This window comes from Zeus faber (assembly GCF_960531495.2).
Source record: "Zeus faber genome assembly, chromosome: 20".
In the NCBI taxonomy this organism is placed as follows: domain Eukaryota; kingdom Metazoa; phylum Chordata; class Actinopteri; order Zeiformes; family Zeidae; genus Zeus; species Zeus faber.
Window position 1 is genome coordinate 12,212,773 of NC_137207.1, and position 20,612 is coordinate 12,233,384.

The following is a 20,612-nucleotide window of genomic DNA, read 5'->3' on the forward strand; positions in this document are numbered from 1 at the left end:
GATTATGCTACTATGAGATTCTATTATAAATCCTGCATGGATTTGATTAAATTATAATCTATTATGCATGGATTTGATTATATTATAAAGACATTCTACAATATGCTATTAGACAGGGATTCTATTATTTTCTATTATGAGATTCTATTATAAATCTATAACGCATGTATTTGATTATATTATAAAGACATTCTACTATATGATATTGGACAGCTATTCTATTGTTTTCTATTAGGAGATTCTGTTCTAAATGTATTATGCATGGATTTGATTATATTATCAAGACATTCTACTATATGCTATTGGACAGGGATTCTATTATTTTCTATTATGCCATTCTATTATAAATCTATTATGCATGGATTTGATTATGTCATAAAGACATTCCACTATATGCTATCGGACAGGGATTCTATTATTTTCTATTATGAGATTCTATTTTAAATATTTTATGCATATTATTGATTATATTATAAAGAAATTCTACTATATGATATTGGACAGCTATTCTATTGTTTTCTATTATGAGATTCTATTATACATTTATTATCCATGGATTTGATCATATTATCAAGACATTCTACTATATGCTATTGGACAGGAATTCTATTATGCGATTCTATTATAAATCTATTTTGCATGGATTTGATTATATCATAAAGACATTCTACTATATGCTATTGGACAGGGATTATATTATGTTCTATTGTGAGATTCTATTATAAATCTAGAATGCATGATTTGATTACATCATAAAGACATTCTAATACAGTATATACTACTGGACAGGGATTCTATTATTTTCTATTATGAGATTCTATTATAAATCTATTATGCATGGATTTGATAATATTATAAAGACATTCTACCATATACTATTGGAAGGGGATTCTATTATTTTCTATTATGAGATTCTATTATGAATCTACTACGCATGGATTTGATTATATTATAAAGACATTCTACTATATGCTATTGGACAGGGATTTTATTATTTTATATTATGAGATTCTATTATAAATCTATTACGTATGTATTTGATTATATTATAAACACATTATGATATATGCTATTGGACAGGGATTATATTAATTTGTGTTATGAGATTCTATTATTAATCTATTATGCATGGATTTGATTATATCATAAAGACATTCTACTATATGCTATTGGACAGGGATTATATTATTTTCTATTATGAGATTCTATTATAAATCTATTATGCATGGATTTGATAATATTATAAAGACATTCTACCATATACTATTGGAAGGGGATTCTATTATTTTATATTATGAGATTCTATTATAAATCTCTTACGTATGGATTTGATTATATTATAAAGACATTTTAATATATGCTATTGGACAGGGATTATATTATTTTCTATTATGAGATTCTTTTATAAATATCTTATGCATGTATTTGATTTTATTACAAAGACATGCTACTATATGCTATTGGACAGGGATTCTATTCGGAACATATCGCATTGCACAGGGCGGTGTATGGATACACTGCTGGGATGCTTTCTGAGGTGGCGCACAGAGGAGACGCGCTCCCCGCCTCAGCATCTCGTTGACTGGCTGCCAGCGCCCGCACCATGTCCAGGCCAAAGGCTGCTCCGAACCAGGTGAGATAACGGTCCGGATCCGCACGACGCAAAACAACCAAACAACCAAAAGTGTCATTGAAGCAGGGGGGCAGCCCGGAGCGTGTGCGCGCCCCCCCCCCTCCCTCCCTCCCTCCCTCCCTACCCCCCGGGCGGCTGGGACCGGGAGCAGGGTGGCGGTAGTGAGGACGGGGTGAAACCGCACTAGCGACCAGCTGTCTGCGGCGCCAGAGAGCCAGAGGCCACCCCCGTGTGCGCAATGTGACAGCTCCGAGAAGGTTAAACGCACTTTGTAAAGACCCCCCTGGTGAGCCCGCCGCGCGCCGCCCGTCCCATGGTGCGGACGTAGCTTCTGGTCCGCGGTCTCTTCACGGTGAGTGAACGGCGGCACGGAACGGAGCTGGGCCGGGAAGTTCGGGGCGATAAGCGCAACAGTTTGCAGCCGCCCAGCTCGGAGTAGCGCTGTCAAGCGCTAGCTAGCTAGCTAGCTGGCTGGTTAGCCCGCTACGCCGTGTCGTCCGCCCCGCGGGGGAAACTAACGAAGTCCGACCGTGTTTCTGTTTTGCACAAAAAAAACAACCCCAATTTATGTTTGTCAGAATGAACATTAACTCGAATGTCGTTTTGCCTGGTTGCTATCCGCAGACAAACAAACGGGCTGTCCAAAATGTCACCCGCAGTGGGAACGCGTTAGCATTAGCTTGCTAAGCAGAAAGTTTGGCCCCCGAAGAACTGTTAACATTTCTCAGCTCTGACGCGACTCAACTCACCCGGAATTGTCGCTTGAACGGGATTTATTGTATAACGGGACGTCATTCTGTTATTCACAGTTTACACATTTTTAAGCGTAAATAACCACCGACACGTATCGCCTGTATCGTAATAACGGTGTAAAAAAAAACAAAAAAACGTGTCGTAATTTCGTGTAAACATCACATCACGCAGGGTTGTCTGCAGCTCCTTGGAGAGTCTTGGATTCAGTTTCACGAGTGGAAGGTCTGAAAAGCAGTCGAACGGTCTTACATGTTGAGGTCTTGCTCTTTTAAAAAAAAAAATCTATACAGTGTGAGTCAATCGGCATCACAGTCAACGTCTCGGTATCTTTAAAAACCCAATACCTACAGTACCTTTAGAGAGAGAGAGAGAGAGAGATCCAACTGTACTTGCCCGGAGTTGTGTGGAGAAACAAAAAGGTACCGGTTAGATTGATTCCAGTTCTTATCACTTTACTTGCTATCTGACCTTTAAAAAGGGAACTGGTGCTCTATAACTCCTTCATAACCTGCTCTGAAACAAATATGTAGCACTTGCCCTTATGCCCGGGATACTCCACTGAATAAGAGGGAGACGATTTGTTCCAAAAACCTGTCTTAAATATTGGAAGAAAAAAAAAAATAATAATAATAATCCTCTTTAAAAAAAACGTCTTAAAGGGTATTACTTAGTGCTTCATTATATATTTTTTAAATAGGAAACTCCGCCACGGGGCCGACAGCGTTTGCAGCAAGGCGGCATTTATTGATATGGTATTGCATGATGTGTAATGACAGAAGCAGCTGGTACAGATGTAGCTGTGCTAAATCAAACCGTTCCCACGCTCAGAAACAACGTATTACCTGGACTGTGCTGGGACTGGATTTTGTCATGGATTATTAACTCGGCAGCCCAGTCGATTCCGCTATTACCCCGCACTGTAAACAAATAGATGCACCACGCAATATTAAATGGGTTTGGCTGACTCCGTCCTACTTCTTCACCGCTGTTGATCATTACACGGTGCCTACACTGTTGTTTCTATAGCAACATAATATATCCTTTTCTCGTAAAAGCAGGATATTCTTGAAAAAAAAACATCAACTTGCTCGGAATAACAACATTTCGCGATACGAAATAGCCCACGGAAGGAGAAAAAAAAAAGGCGTCTCGGTGAAAGCACTACACCATTGTACCCTTCAAACTCTGGGGTGGTGATGGATGACTTTCATTCATCCTGTTTTTCTCGCTCCTCATGCTCTCTCCTTTTCTGCTTGCCCATCTCACCTTCCCCCTCCTCCTCCTCACCTTCCTCTCCCTCTCACCTCCCCTGCTCCAGGGAGCTCTGAGCGAGGGCAGCACCATGGCGATGTGGATCCAGGCCCAGCAGCTGCAGGGCGAGGCCCTGCATGAGATGCAGGCGCTCTACGGACAGCACTTTCCCATCGAGGTGCGGCACTACCTCGCACAGTGGATCGAAGGCCAGCTCTGGTATTTTATATTCAAATTTTTATCTTTATTTCTTTTAGTGGATCCTTGTCCTGAGGAGTCGAGAACAACTCAGGATTACAAGCGCGCCATGTGGACAGAATGCCTCTCTCATAAACAACTTGATTATGCTGTTTAAAGTGGTTATCTGTCACTTTCTATCATTTTAACTGCCCTGATGGTCAGTAAGTGTTGGTGTGTTTTGTGAAAACGTCTTTTGTTCTGTATTGCAGCTTGCATTATGTAAACCCTACAGACACCAAACAGTGTAGAATCCAGACACCAGATTAGAAAAACTAACTGCACCACTAGTGCCTTTCCTTTCCGGATTAGGGTGAATTATTACTTTATAAACCCCTTACCCCCGGTGTGGAAAAAATGAAAATCACCGTCTGGTATAAAACCAAACTAAATCCGATTTGATTTGGAAATTTACTATATCACAAAGGTGAAGAATATGCAGGGTCGAAAGGAATTGTGTAAACAAGTGCCTAGAGTTGCTCAGACAAGGACCCTGAGCACGGGGAGTATTAAAAATACAACTTTTCTTGCATGAGTAAACTCCAATTTAGGACTTAGGTTTTTCCCTTGGTTGATGACGTTAATACCAATCTGCCATCTTTGTTTTCTTACCCCTGGTTGTGTTTCTTACTAAAGTATTGGTTGTGTTCATAAATATTGAGGACAAAAAAACAATTGAGTTCCATTCTAAATTAAAAAGGCTTATTGTTTCACTTTGCACGTCCCACTTAAACAAATATCTTCTCTGGGTTCTAAACAAAATTCTCACCGGAAAACTTGCATGTCCACACCAGGGGGAGAAATTATGCAATCTGATAAAAACAGCAACACATAGGCTACAGAATCAAGCATCAAAGGTCATGATCATTTTGCCCACATTGCAGCATCAACAGCCCCATTGGTGGATTGCAATGGACACAGCGTTGGAAAGGAGTCTCAAAATTCTTAAAATTGGATTCACAAAAAGTAAATGATCAGCAGTTCGGAAAATTGGAACACGTGTATTAAATTATATTTTATTTATTTTTTAAATTATAAGTATTGCAACTAGCCTACGCCATAATCCAGGAAGGCCGAGTAAATGTAGCTCTGCCTCTACCAGGGACGCGGTGGAGCTGGACAATCCAGCAGAGGAGGTGAAGGCCAAGCGGCTGCTGGACAACATGGTGGCAGAGCTGCAGAAAAAAGCCCAGCATCAAGTGGGAGAGGACGGCTTCCTGCTCAAGATTAAGCTGGGTCACTACGCCACGCAGCTGAAGGTGAGACACAGCAAGGGGAATACCACATTGGCAAGACCAGGGCATCTTGACTTGTGGCTGCTGAGACTGTCACTGAAGCTCTCACAGTATGAGGTCAAAACTTTAACCTTCACCATGAACCTCAACATTATGGCTATAATTTTGTGCTTGCGCAGGCTGTTGATTTGGTTCGAAAACGTATCATTTGCGTGCAACAATTGCTTTTAAAAATTAATCTGATGTAAAGTCAGCACAGGCCTACAACATTGTAAATCCCCATAGAATAATGTTTTAATCATGTGACAATATGATGCCGATGAATAACGGTACATGTGGCTATTGTGGATGAATTATCCTGAAGCTCTATATTTGTGTGTTTGTGTGTGTGTCCTCCCCAGAGCACTTATGACCGCTGTCCTCTGGAGCTTGTTCGCTGCATCAAACACATTCTCCACTCAGAGCAGAGGCTCGTGCAAGAAGCCACAAATGTGAGTTGCCTGGGATGGAAAATTGGAAGTGTTTATGTCTATTGTTACATTTTTTGTTCATCCATTTATTTTTTATTTATTTATTTGACAGAATACCTAAAGTTCTGTTATTTGTAGATTCACACACAGGTTCTCTCCTACCCTTTTCAAAATGGCTGTCACTTTGCTTTTGCCTGTAACACAAAAGCCTTTACCAAGGTTCGTTAATTTTTTTTGCAAAATGTCAAGATCTCTTATGTGTAATTTATCGTCAAATGAATTGCATCTCACTTCAGGGCGGTTTGAAAAAATGCATGGCTAAACACATACATGGGTAACCGGTGTGTAATAAACTGCTGTTACCCACAATAAACCTTGGGTTGTATATTCACTACAAGAAAGCTTTGTGGACTTTCACTCAGCAACCTCCCACAGTAGGTGTCCCAAATGTTAAAGTGATAATCTGTGATAATTTGAAAAACATGTTTTTTTTTTGGCCCCAGTCACACAGCTTACGTAACCTTGGTCTAGTGGGATTCAAGTTGTGCTGCATAATAAAATGGAAACTGATGCACATAGGAATTGGCCACTGAGCGGCCACTTTTGAGCATATTGTATTGTATTTCAGTGCATATCATCTTCAGTGCTTATCATCTTTTTTTCTAGTGTATGCAACTGGTATCTATCTGTTTTTTTTTGTTGTTGTTTTCAACTCCTAGGCCAGCTCTGGTGGTGGCCCTACAGCCATGGACAGCCAGTCCCAGCGCCACCAGCAGATCAACCAGGCCTTCGAGGAGCTTCGTCTGGCCACGCAGGAGACGGAGAACGAACTCCGCAAGCTGCAGCACAGCCAGGAGTACTTCATCATTCAGTACCAGGAGAACCTTCGCATCCAAGGTAAAGAGTGAGGGATGGACACGTTTACTCAATGTTCTTATTAAAGTATTACAGTACAACTATATTAAAACTACTAAAGCCTGAAAGTTGAAGGATAATAGGAGTGGAAGTACAGGTACTTGTGTTATTGCCCCCTGTAGGGGTCACAAGGCCTTGGGCGATTGTAAACATGTATGTATGATTATAGTCAAATATTGGCTCAAAAATGTTATGCCCTAGAAATCTTGCTCCCTCTACCTTAAAAATAGATCCAGTTCAGACAAAGACAACCACTGACTGCTAATGAATACATGAATAATACATGGGGGGGTCTCAGATTGAGTCAGGTTTTTTTAAGGGGGTTTCCGAGGAGAAAATGTTGTGAACCCGTCACTTAAATAGCGTTGTAGACATCAACACATGTAGAAACTGTGGGAATTGTAGCTCAACAAAAAGAAAACAGTTGGAGCTCATGATCAGAGGGACTGTCATGCTCATGATCAGAGGGACGGTCATTCCATCTTCTACTCAAATCCACTGGCACAGGGCCTGCTGTTTTCCATACTTAAACAGCCGCTTTGGCAAGTTGTTTATAATGTATATATAAATGGAACTGCAGCCGATAGATTCCTTGCCAGTGTTTAACTGGTGACTGGCGTTCAATAACCTTCCCTTGACCTCCTGTAGCCCAGCTGAGCAGCCTGGCGTCACTGCCCCCCGCTGAGCGTACCCAGAGGGAGGGCAACCTGCAGAGCAAGAGGGCCACCGTGGAGGCCTGGCTCACCAGAGAGGCCAGCACCCTCCAGAAGTACAGGCTGGTAGGAATGCAGAGCACAAATATCACACGATAGCAATGAAGTTTACCCCAAATACTTTGAGGTACTGTTCAAATAACGTGACACTGGTGTATTTATCTAACAGTATGTGAACTATCAACCAATAATATCATTTTGGAGAATTCAAGCATTTTTAGGGCTGGGTATTGGACAGGATCTCACAATTAGATTTTGATACAAAGGGTCAAGATTTGATTCAGTATTGACTTTCCCACCATCACCTCACCATCTATCTGCACCATAGATCTGCATCTATCTGGTATTATTATTGTTATTATTATGTCTGATGGCTCTTCTGTGCAGGACCTGTCAGAGCAGCACCAGAAGAGCCTGTCCCTCCTGAGGAAGCAGCAGACTTTGATCCTGGACGAGGAGCTGATCCAGTGGAAGAGGAGGCAGCAACTGGCTGGCAACGGGGGCCCGCCTGAGGGGGGGCTGGACGTTCTCCAGTCGTGGTTAATCATGTTGAATGTTTCTAGGCCTTTAGCTCCTAATCAAGAGTAATAACAAGCAGGATCTATTTATGCTTTTGTTTAAATGTTTTGGCTGTGTTGAGTACTATTATACCAAAATTATTATTTACCAAAATAAATAATGTTAGCACTCCCACATTGGAATGCGAAATGTGAACAAACAAGATAACCAAAGTCTAAAATGGGTTTTATTGAATTACATTTAGAAATTGTCGAGGAATATCCTGTCGTTCTATATAGGTCTATAGCCTCATTTCCACTATCGTTCTGAGGTGTTCTGAGTGCTACCATGCCGAACTGAGTTGCGCCGATAAGCTCGCTTGTTCTTGGTTATGGTTTGTGTTTCCACCAGCGGTGGAGCCGAATCAGCACCAGTAATTCCCGAAGAACCTCTTTCGCAATGGAGAATTTAGATTTGTTTGAGTTTCTCCGATTTTTTTTTCTTGCCGCTCTGTTCATTTATGTACGTAACCAGCCTTCACATCTACGCAGCTTATATCATTTTGATTACCAGCTACCCGCTATTTGTTTGTTGACGTATCAATAAAACATGTCCATTGGAAAAAATAAGGTAACATGTATGATGATGAAAACCAATCAGCAAACAATTACATCATTAGCCTCCGCCGCCGTTCCATGCCAAACCGTACGTAGTGGAACGGAGCCCATAACCGTTACCAACCGTGCTGAGAACCATCTGGCCTGACCGTGGAAAGGGAACTTATGCTAACAGGGTATATTAGCACGTTCTGATAGCCTTGGTCATTGTCATGATTGTAATGGCAGTTGCCCCATTTGCTCCTGTGCGTCCACCAGGTGTGAGAAGCTGGCAGACCTGATCTGGCAGAACAGGCAGCAGATCCGCCGCTGCGAGCACCTGACCCAGCAGCTGCCCCTTCCGGGCCCCATGGAGGAACTGCTGAGCAAGCTCAACGCAGACATCACTGACATCATCTCCGCTCTGGTCACCAGGTACTAACGATCTGTGTTTAGAAATTGCACACATCGGGCGAGAATCTCTGAAAGTAAAAGTATAAATACCTTCAAACATAATTACTCTAGGAGGTAGGAGGGGGTAAGAGGGACAGTGATCCACCTTCCATCCAGCCATTAATTATTTCCCTTCTGCCCTACAGTACCTTCATCATTGAGAAGCAGCCGCCGCAAGTTCTGAAAACCCAAACCAAATTTGCGGCCACCGTGCGCTTGCTGGTCGGCGGGAAGCTGAACGTCCACATGAACCCTCCGCAGGTCAAGGCTGTGATTATCAGCGAGCAGCAGGCCAAAGCGCTGCTCAAGAACGAGAGCACGCGCAAGTAAGGGGACCACAGGCAGCAGGGATTTGAGTTGAGAGGATTTCTCAGGAGAGTTTCTAAATCTTGAGAGATCATTTTGAAAACTTTGCTTTCCCTCTAATTCACTGTCGTAGCGACAGCAGTGGGGAGATCCTCAACAACAACTGTGTGATGGAGTATCACCAGGCCACAGGGACTCTGAGTGCCCACTTCAGGAACATGGTGAGTTGGTATGGTCATTTGACTGTTGCATATGATTGAAGGGAAAAGTCTCCTTAGGGCAGAATACAGCTGGAACACATACTTATGTCAATTATACTTATTTTTTCTGTAGAATTTTTTTAAATTACATTTTAATCAAAAAATTTAAACTATCATCCAGAAAATGGTCAATTTAAAATGTGTGTGGTGACTAGACAGGCTAAAACTGAATTTAATACTGCTACGGTCCTTAAATTTACACTGAAATGGTACATTTGGCTGAACTTTCTTTATTCTATTTGGATGCTAATGTTTCTTGTCTCAATTGGATGTATGCTGTCCTTGTTTTTTGTTTTTTGTTAACATTTGTTGGTGTGTTTTTGTGTTTCTGCAGTCTCTGAAACGGATCAAGCGGTCGGACCGACGCGGTGCCGAGTCGGTCACGGAGGAGAAGTTCACTGTTTTGTTTGAGTCCCAGTTCAGCGTCGGGGGCAACGAGCTGGTGTTCCACGTAAAGGTAATGCGGTTAACCCTTACAGGTCTAAAATATGAAATAATCAAGCTCAATTACTATTTAGTCTTCTCTACCTATCAACTTTTTTTGTTTTAATTGCAGACTTTATCCCTGCCTGTTGTGGTAATCGTCCATGGTAGCCAAGACCACAACGCCACAGCAACAGTTTTGTGGGACAACGCTTTCGCTGAGCCGGTGAGTTAGTCGTGGGAATATGGAAAAAATATCATATCACAATTTCTTTCAGGCAGGATTACGATCCTCAATTTTATCACGATTCTTTTTTCATGTTGGTTTTTAAGACTATTTTACAAGTTACTGAACAGTTCAACCAAACTAATTTCCCTATTTAAAAAAAATAAAGCCCTACAAGGTAACAAAACCTAAAAGAATAACAGACCATTTAGACCAAAGTACTTTACCTCTTTGGTGAAAAGAGGTTAACATGTGAATTCTGGGAGTACCGGTGTCTTGGCGAGTTGTGCCTGCCCGCGAGGTGCATGCAATTTTCGGTTCCCTGTTCCTCCAAACAAAACAAAACAAACTATACCTCCTACGGTGAGTTGCCTTTCCATAGAAATCTCTTCTGATGAACAATTTTTCACATTTCAAGATGGCATGTGATTGACCAGTTGAGACTATTGTTAGAGAAATAATAGTGAATTTAAATATCCCACATCGGGATCGGCAGTTATGCAGCCGATATGTCCCGTTTTTTAAATAGGTATAATAAACAAAAAAACACAATTATTTATCCTGTGCTTGTCTGTTTTACACTACTTTTAAGTTACTCACCAAAATAAGCGCAAAGTTCGACTAGGCATTATAAATCCAGTTTTTGAAATTGATTTGAGCATTTTGCGATTTTTGACAAAATATCGGTCAAAACATTGGTCATCGGTGGGAGAGTACTCTCCAGAGTCGAGATCGGCATCAGACCCAAAAATCTGGCCTTGGTCGGGTTCTAGTTTTGACCTCTGATCCCTCCCTTCCCATCACCTCAGGGCAGGGTGCCATTCATTGTGCCGGACAAGATGCTGTGGCCACAGCTCTGCGAGGCCCTGGACATGAAGTACAAGGCAGAGATGCACAGTGGCCGTGGCCTGACGGACGACAACCTGGTCTTCTTGGCGCAGAAGGCCTTTCCGTGCAGCAGCAACAATCCTGAGGACTACCGCAACATCACCATCTCCTGGGCGCAGTTCAACCGAGTGAGAGCCAAGTCCCATGTTTGGCTTTAGAAGTGTTGAAATTATGGCTGTTTCTTACATTCAGAACCACAAGGAGTACTATATTCCTAAGGTCCATGTTTAGTAGAGGCTTAAAGTTCATTATACACTAAAAAGTAGAATGACAGTCCATTGTACTTTTAGGGACCCTCAGGTTTGGTTTTCATATTATACAGTTAACAAAATGTACTTCAGCATTATTTGAATTTGCCACCTCACAGATTGCACATTGAAATCCGAAAGCATCCGTTTAACAGATGAACTTTGGTCTAATCAGGGGTACCCAAACCTTTTTATTATCACGGACTGGACCACAGCGCACATAATGTTCACACACCCGGGGGGAGTGACTGTTCATCGACGGTGGGAGGGAGTGACTGAGTGCACGTTACTCACGCAGGAAAATAAATACATTCAATAAATCGACAATAAAAGAGTATTAGGGCCACACAAAATCTCGGAATTGTGCCCCCAGCTGAGCGAGGCGCACCTAAAATAAACAATAGACAGATAAATAGATAAACAGACCGAGCGGGCAAGGGGCACCCCTACCCGCACTCTGGCCTCCTGCAACCGTTAAGCAGCGGACAGTACAGCGCGGGGAAGGAAAAATAAATAATAAGCCTATAATAAAAATCTGTTCTGGCAAATTTACCATCTTAAGACCTAGGAAAATGCTTAGCTGCGCCGGTCGCTTTCTCACTTTGCGTGTTTGAAAATGGCAACTTCACAAAGGAGTCAGAGGAGTCTCATGTAACCCCGATGTGCAATGAAAGTGATAAAAGATCACATGAATCATAATTAAAGATCCCTCCTCGGCCACCGGGCACACCTCTGCCCGGTCTGTCGGGCGGAGGTATGGAGGCTGTCGGGCGTTTATTTACTAATTTATAGATTTATATTTACATGTATTTATATATTTAACCCTATACTACAAGTTGAAAAAAAAAGATTCCTAAAACAAAATCCTCTACATCACAGGAAAGCTTGCCTGGGCGTAACTTCACTTTCTGGCAGTGGTTTGACGGAGTGGTGGAGCTCATGAAGAAACATCTCAAGCCGCACTGGAATGATGGGTAATGGCAGATAAAGATACGTAGCTATTGGATTTGGATTGTAAGATGTTTTGGACATAAAAGGATGATGTAAATGTAATGTAATGCAGTACTGACAGTATACTGACAGTATTCTCCCCACATGTCAAAGAGGACGGAGGCTGACTGCTCGTGTCTCTTCCCAGGGCCATTATGGGCTTTGTCAACAAGCAGCAGGCCCAGGACATGCTGCTGTCCAAACCCAATGGCACCTTCCTGCTACGTTTCAGCGATTCTGAAATAGGAGGCATCACCATCGCCTGGGTGGCCGAGAACCCCAATAAGACGGGTAATGCACGACTCAGCAGAAACTATTTGGCAAAAGGATTTCATCGTAGGGGGGCGAGCGGGTTTATAGACGCTGCAACTTCAAAATCAATGGTGTCTTTGGGCTGATTGCGATGAAACAGGGGAGCCTAGGTTCAGTTCCTTTTCGGATTCCTACAGAGTTGTCTTGTGTTTGTTGTGGCCAAAAATGGTTGCTTTTGCGATGGCCTTTTTCATATCTTGAGAAACTATTTTGATAATTTCTTATTGGTTTTTTTTTACCTTTGCTTTCTAAAAAGAACCATGCACTTAATGTTACAAAAAGTAAAATACTGTCCTTTTGGTATTATGTATATAAAATTAACTTTCAATTCAACTACGATACGCACCAAATAAAACTAGTCCTATATGCCAGTGCACTGGCGCTGCTGGTGATGTCTTCTCATGTAGGCTGTCTTCTCAGGGAAGGGGTTGATTTAGTCATTTATTGCGGAAAATATTGCAAAAATAGGTCTAGAGAGACTGTTCATTTGCAACAGGGTTTCTTTAAAGATCTCGCTAATACAGGGTCACATCTAAATGTCACATCACATCTAGTGGCTGGAAGGAGAAGTGACGACTAGTCCTGCTAATATGGGTTAGGAGCAACAGTAAAAACACCAGAAGAAATTCTATTTAACAGTATTTAATCCAAATAGGGCGCTTATCGAATGAAAGATTATTTGAACAATTAATACGTAACAATTATCTCCCATCTGTTTGCGTACTAGGGGAGCGGCTGGTCTGGAACCTCCTGCCGTATACCACCAAGGACTTCTCCATTCGCTCTCTGGCCGACCGGATCAGCGATCTGAACCACCTACTCTTCCTCTACCCTGACCGGCCCAAGGACGAGGTCTTCTCCAAGTACTACACTCCTCCACTCTGTAAGCACCTTGGCTGCCACGCCACCATACCACTTTTTATACTGGCTACAAGTCAGCCTTTTATAAGGAAAACATTACATGTCTCACTGATGGCAATGTGTTTCTGATATATAGTTTATATCTTAGTCTTTGTCAAATGCACCCTTCCATTGTAGTACCAATGCTTAAAATACATTGTAAATTAGCTCAGGCACGTTTATGCATTTGTGACAACATAATTTACACATGCAAAAGCCGGCAATGTGTTAGTGTTCGTCCTAATGTTTTGTAATTTCCTTTCAGCAAAAGCAGTTGACGGCTATGTGAAACCGCAGATCAAGCAAGTTGTGCCAGAGTAGGTCTTACCTTTGGTGTTAAGTCACTGAACCCTTTAGCGCAGACACCAGTCATATAAGCCAGTGTAACAACAGCTCTCATTGGTTCAGGTTTCATGAGCAAGCTACAAATCACAATCACGTTTTGGATTTAAAATGTCCTCTGTACATTGCAGGGATTTTTCAGTCACACAGCTCTTTCCTGGTTCCGCACTTGTTTCCTAGATTCACCACGCCAAAGCCTGAGCCCACCAGCACCCCCACGTACATGGACCAGGCACCTTCTCCCTCTGTCGGTCACCCCAACAACTTTGGCATCTACCCTGCCATGTGAGTACAACTAAGTGAAAAATATACGCCAGTTTGCCCTGACACTCATTCCTTGTGAATCTAATAGCGAGGAAATTAATTTAAAGATTCATTAAATTATTGTAGTGCAAATGAGAAAATGTTTTTAACACATGCGAGAGCGTTAAATTCATAAAAGTCCCGTAAATGATTCCCTATGTAACACACAAGATATGCGGTGGACCATGTTCAATAAAAGAGGAAAAAATGTATCTAGCCATCCATCAGCAAAATTTGCTCGGAACAGAAAGGCTCTATCAGGAGGTGCAAATAATAAACAAAGGATTTTATTGGAATCATTACTATTATTATCAAAAGTTTTCGAACGTGTCGGTGAAGCACAAACGTTCGGCTACTTTCAGTCAAATCCTGTTGGTGTTTCACTATTTTCTGCTCCGTATCTCGATCGATTTGGATGAAATTTGAAGCACGAGAGGTCTGTGACGTCCTGGTTTTAACGACACCTCAACCGTGTCCATAGCTCTAGCAGTTGTCCTGTTCCAGACACTTTTAGCCCGAAAAATTCAGAGAATAATAAAAATCTGAACAATTAAAATAGGAATGGACCCTTAATAAAAACAATAATAATAATGATGGTAATAATAATAATAATAATAATAATAATAATAATAATAATAATAATAATAATAATAATAATAATAATAATAATAATAATAATAATAATAATAATAATGATGATGATGATGATGCTAATGACAATAATAATAATAATCATAAATATAGCTGCAGGCAGCAATACACAGGGACTATTTTAGTCGTGTTACATTTTACGTATTACATTTTTCAGATTTTCCATAGTCCAGCATCAAATGACACAAATTCAGCCTGATTCTGAGCCAAATCTGTGGTATAGGTGGATATTTTCCTGTGTACTGTGACCTAATGGATGAATTCTGCGACAAAAGGTCAATCATTTTTACATTATAGCTATTACAAGTTCTCGAGGTTCTCAAGGTTCTGTAAATCACATCTTTTAATATTGACACTAATTACAACATTTCAAATTCTTCAATTGTAAATGTAAGACCAGTTGAACATATTAAAGTCAAACTGTTTATTATTTGTAAAATAGAGCGCATTGGGAAATTGGGAGAAGAGATGACAAGACAGGTCAGATAATTGTTTTATTAAACAGTTGTCCAAAAGATCTGGTCAAAATAATAAAAAAAAATCACAGTATTTATAGAGATCACACCACATGTAATAATTGTGTATTATTAAAAATTAGTCATTAAAAAATGAGGTGGAAAAAAATTTACATTTACAGCTTAAATTAAGTTGTCAAATAAAACAGTGTTCATAAACATTGTGTTATATGTAATCATTTAACACAAAAACACAATGTCCAGCAAGCTAATTTTTATGAAGGCAGCTGTATTATATTTATTACAAAAAGTAGGCCATCTTCTCAAAGGTAAATAAAGAAATGATTCACCTTCATGTTTGGTTTACGATTTTATTTAAAACAACCGTCCATTTTTGCCTCTGGCCCAAACCTTCTCATGGTTATAACTCACCACGTTCTCTGTGGAAGTAGAGCTGCAGGCACAATGACGGAAAGTTGACGTTTGGTCTCGTGTGAGGCATTTATGACGTTTTTACCAACGTTTGACTGGTTGATGACATATAGGACAGCAATGACCTAGTTACGTCATTAAAGTGGAGACGCCTTTCTGTAGATTACATTTTACGATTGGTTAGGGTTAGTTCCATGAAATCCAAAAAGCGTTGACATGTTTTTGTAATTATTTACAATTTCCCGGTTACTAGTTTTCCGATGCGTTCCAAATACATAAACCCCATCATGCACTTGCGCAGTTGGGGTGGACTCAGCCCGATGTGGTGACGACTTTCTGTAGGTTAAGGTTTTTTCGTGTCCAAGTTTTCTGTTGGGTTTCGATTGCATGAAACCGGGAAACCGTTGACGTCTCATTTTTTGATTGTTGTACAATTTTCAGGGTACAATTTAAGCCTTCCTCCAATTCCATAAAGTAAGGAGGAACACGTGGTTAGTAACCTCTAACCACTACAGAGCCTACACGACGCACGCCGCGAATGGACGTTCGGAACCACAACCTGCACATTTATAAGGAGTTGGATGATGAAGATACAAAGCGTCTTACTCCACAAACGAACAGAAGTTGTCGAACATTGGCGTGTCGGTGATACACGAACGTTCGGCTACTTCCAGTCGACTTGAGTTGGTTTTTCACTCAATTCTGCTCCATATGTGGATCGATTTGGATGAAACTTGAACCAAGAGATGTCTGCGACGTCCTAACCTCAACCTCAACAATGTCAAGTAGCTGCAGCGGTTGTTCTGTTCCAGACACTTTTAGCCCAAAAAGTGCCAAGGAGAATAATTAAATAATAATCCAAACAATAACAATAGGGAACCAATAATAATATTAATAGTATATTTAAACCATTTCCCACTCAAATCGAAACCACCATAGTCACAATTTAAGTGAAATATTAAATTTCTGTATTAGACTGAATTTCTTGCTTGAAATATTTTTGTAAAGTATGTCAGATGGTTTACGGAAAAGTTGGTAGAAATTCTCATTATGTATAGAAATGTCAGTAAATTGATATAGAATTGTATCACAAACCTTCTTATCAATATCAGATTGAATCGATATTGAATCAAATCATGAGCCTTTATATCGAAATAGAATCGTGGGGTCCTGCCCAATACCCTGTCCTACTTTTATATCATCTCATCTCTCATCCCATGTATCCTGACACATGGATCCGTTTCAACGTGCGTATCAATCTCCTTCGCTGACAGGAACGATGCCATGTTGGATGCGGACGGTGACTTTGACCTGGAGGACACCATGGACGTGGCTCGCCACGTGGAGGAGCTCCTACGGCGGCCCATGGCCAACCAGTGGAGCAGTCAGCAGTCCTGAACGACGACCGCCCCCCCCCACCCCTCATACCTCCTCCACCCCGCCGACAAGAATATTTACTCTTTGTCTGCCACAGAGGTAGATGTATCCATAGATTTTAGTGCCACAGTCTCATCCACTTTTCCCAAAGCTCCTGCTCGTACAAACAAACGTACTGTACCACCTGGAGTCATGTTTACTAGAAGCAGCGCTTGCCACAGACATGAGATCTCCTCAAAGGGATTTTGTTTTTTATGTGTCTGTACAAGTTAAAGTTTGGAATCCATGAAATATAACTTTGCCAATTTTCCTTTTATGTGTACAAAATTAGTATCATAAAAAAGTGACTCGTTGCAGAGCTTGCTGGCGTGGTCAGATTGTTTAAAAATACTTTCTCTTTAATAAAATGCAGTTACTACAGCAAAATAATCTACAACTAAAATTTAAAGCCTAAATCTATTGTTATTTTTCTACAAAAAAAAAAAAAGATATATATATATGGAATGGTATGCTTTAAAGCTGCGCTCGCGCTTATGGAAACGTAATGTCAAAACCAATATGTCCGTGGCAGCCACTCAACCCACTGCACAATTTAAGAAAATGTCAAGAAGTGGCGTGTGAAAAGGGAGGCGTAGGTCAAATCTGAAAATGGGCGTGGTTTCATAGTCCGCTCAGTCAATGCAGGGTGGTTGGTGGGGATTAGCTTTTTTTAAGTTTTTGTGACGTAGAGAGCCACTAAAAGTACGTATGTACGTCAGCATGCTCCCTGCACGCTTTGTGCTGATTACAACCAGTAGATGGCGCTGAGGCACACGTGCCGATTTGATGACGTCTGGAAAGAAACATTAATATTACGACCAGGATTGATGTTTCATGAGTCAAATTACAGTCATTTGAAGAGTGAGCACTTAATTAGGTAAAATTTCACAACACATACTTCAGTTTAAAGCACAATAAACAGTTCTCTTTCTGAGTACCTCATATACTACAGTGAATACTTACAAAAACAATGCATACACAACACCTCAGCTCTGAAAATAATATTGTCCAGGAAAATGGAATTCTTGTTTTGAAGAAAGCCTGTTGCATGTCGTGTGCATTTTAAGCCCGTAATGTGAATAGCTTGCTGCTTTGTACATTTTGCCTTCAGCTTTATCAGTGCGAATGCCTTATGGAAAGTTGCTTATACCTCAGGTTCAAAGTACTTATTTCAGTAACACCAGCTTCATTTTGACAGAGCAATCCACCCAGCACATGGGCTCATGTTTCCTACGCTGGCCTTGTAAACCAGTGATGTCATGGTTTTGTTGGCAAGACATCCTCTGAAAGACAATAGTCATAATTTAGGAACTATCGAAAAGTCGTCCCCGACTGCAGCCTGGTCATTCATTGAATTCAGGTTCTATCAACACTCAAAGCAACAACAAAACACGTTTTTTCGTATTTGATGTCTATAAATGCAAAATAAAGTCATTTACTCAGTAGCACCTTGAAAACATGTCTTTCTGTGCCTTACGGCAGCAAAGGATTGTCAGTGGGAAGCGAGGTCTTTTGCTCTCATCTTGAAGTAAATAACATACAAACCTCAGGAAAACACACTTTGACATCAAGGTTTAATAAAAAAAAAAAAAAGAATGGAGAAAAAAAAAATGCATGGAGTCATCGCTTAAAGGAAAACTCTGGTCTTTAACCTACTCACGGTGGTGTTTTTCGGTGATCGTGATTGCCACTCACTCAAGTTGAGTTCAATGATCTGTGGCACCCACGGCTGCGATTGCCACTTTTGAAATTACAATTGCTAGAGACAGTGTTCAGTTTAAAAAAGTTCGGTTTTTATCTTAAGCCCCTTTCCCACTTCCCCCAATCTACGGGCAATGTTCTGTATTGGCGTCATGTGGGGAAGGGATCCGTGTCGATGTTCCCAATATTTCCCCACTCTTGAAGTAGTATAATTTCCGGCAAATTGCCGGTACGGCTGTGAATAGAAGTGTGTGTGGGAACGGAAGCAGTGCAGTAACATTGCCGTAAAGTTGGGATGGAGCCGAATACAAATAAAAGCACAAATAGTTGTTTTTTACCAATATTTATTTTGTACAAATGTTTAAAAGAAAAATTGTTTTCAGGAATTAAAAAACAAAACAAACAAAAAACAACATTCGGAAAAATGCAGGGTCTGAACTGTAGAGCTTGGCTGCAAAGTTGCTACGGAGACGGGTCCTTCTATTCCTAAATATTATTCTTTTAAAAAAAAAAATGCAACTCAGACCCCAGATGTCTTTTAGAGTTATGGGTGCGGTGTGCTGACATCTGCCTTAAGCGCTTCACTTGCCCACCGGCTGCAGGGAGGGAGGGAGCGGACAGGGAGAGGTAGAACAGGCGGAGAAGGTTCCTTCTCCGGAGGCAGAGAGTGGAGGACAGGTTGAAAATGATCACGCTGATTTAATAACATCGGGTTAGGGTTGTTGCGTCCGGGGACCGCGGGGGCTCTGTCCCTTCTCAGTCAGGGGAGGGAAGAGGGGCGGGGAGACGGGCAACGAAGCGCTGGTCTTAAAACCGATTCTGTTGCCTCGCCTCGCGTGATTATTGCGTATTTTGACAGTCATGTATGTGGGATGAGACTCCATACAGAACTTTTCCATTAAAGGAGGCCACTGTGGGAATGACTACCCACTGCCTTTGGCACATATCTTTTATCCGTCAATGTTACAGATTCCATGAGGGAAAGGGGCTTTATTTTTGCCAAAAAGGAAAGGATCAGGGTCAGGTCTCAATAAATCAACTAAGGTTCTTCCCAGACCTGGATATTCACTTTTTTAGGGGGGTGGTCCACTTTTGACACACGGGACAGGGGAAAGACACAGTTAGCTTTAGAGCCGGGAAGTGGTTAGTTCAAAGGTCTCCTTCTCTTTATCCCAAACTCCGGCCTATAACTCATCTCGCAAAAAAAGTTGTTAATACCGAATCATCCGGTGATCTCGACGTGCTTTAGAGAGCACCGCTGAGCGACCCCTCACCTTCCTCTGCTAGGGAGAGACTCTCAGGCTTAAGTAGGCAGGTGAGTGGCGCACTTGCAATCAACTGCCAGGAGTTTGCTATTCCCAGGAACGAAGCGACTGGGAATAGCAATAGCAACTGATTAGTAATGACTTCCCCCAACTGCACTGTCCCTGCCAAGCTGCGCTGTCCATGGTCCTGCCGTCCCTCCCCAGCCCTTTGGGAGCGCCGAGGTTCTCCTGACAAATAGGTTAGGTTGCAAAATACCAGAGTTTCCCTTTAAGCCAACGAGCACTTTCATGCTCCTGTCATCATTTATTCGATGCGGTTCATGCAGCAACGCTGTCCAGATCAAATCGAGTATTTAGACAGGAAATTTAGATAGGGACGACGATCTTTGATTTGTGATTTTGCCGATCGCTTAATTATTGTGTTCCTGTGTAAAATGTCCTTCATGAAGCGTCCTCTCCAGTTCACCATTAAATATGTTCTGTTTTGTGTTGACATCATGGAAAAAGAAATAAATGTTTTATATATTATCCAACAATGGTAATTGCAAGTATTTTTGTGTTTTGTTTGTTTTTGTTGTTTTTTTTTTTTTTAATGCTCCCATGAACCTCCCCCTCCCATTTCCTTCTCCCGTTACCGTATCAACAGACTCTTCACAACATCTGAAACGGTTTGGCTCTCATTGCTTAATTATGGGCTGTGTGATTTCATCTCACCAAGCTGTTAATTGAATGTCTGCTCA

General features: G+C 41.3%; 1 protein-coding gene across 2 annotated transcripts; it reads left to right on the plus strand.

Moving 5' to 3' along the window:
• Positions 1-1,774: 1,774 nt before the first annotated feature.
• Positions 1,775-20,400, plus strand: LOC307245838 (signal transducer and activator of transcription 5B-like). 2 transcript variants are annotated; one of them, XM_080021531.1, is made up of 19 exons: positions 1,775-1,985; positions 3,705-3,856; positions 4,977-5,133; positions 5,511-5,600; positions 6,299-6,476; positions 7,143-7,273; positions 7,595-7,746; positions 8,581-8,736; positions 8,901-9,080; positions 9,194-9,281; positions 9,655-9,777; positions 9,877-9,969; positions 10,779-10,985; positions 11,985-12,079; positions 12,244-12,386; positions 13,135-13,290; positions 13,573-13,624; positions 13,830-13,934; positions 16,765-20,400. In XM_080021531.1, the coding sequence occupies exons 2-19, from the start codon at positions 3,729-3,731 to the stop codon at positions 16,886-16,888; spliced, it is 2,358 nt and encodes a 785-aa protein (XP_079877657.1). In that variant the 5' UTR covers positions 1,775-1,985; positions 3,705-3,728; the 3' UTR covers positions 16,889-20,400. The 2 variants fall into 2 exon arrangements, 1 of the variants encoding a protein (XP_079877657.1); XR_013844689.1 differs by lacking the exons at positions 13,573-13,624; positions 13,830-13,934; positions 16,765-20,400 and having other exon boundaries at positions 12,210-12,386; positions 13,135-13,275.
• The last annotated feature ends 212 nt before the right edge of the window (positions 20,401-20,612 follow it).

What these genes read in the sequence shown, in the direction of transcription:
- LOC307245838 (XM_080021531.1), top strand. Translation starts at nt 3,729, where the DNA reads ATGGCGATGTGGATCCAGGCCCAGCAGCTGCAGGGCGAGGCCCTGCAT. An exon ending in GGAGAACCTTCGCATCCAAG is followed by an intron (nt 6,477 to 7,142) that starts GTAAAGAGTGAG and finishes GACCTCCTGTAG; the next exon opens with CCCAGCTGAGCAGCCTGGCG. An exon ending in CGAGAACCCCAATAAGACGG is followed by an intron (nt 12,387 to 13,134) that starts GTAATGCACGAC and finishes TTTGCGTACTAG; the next exon opens with GGGAGCGGCTGGTCTGGAAC.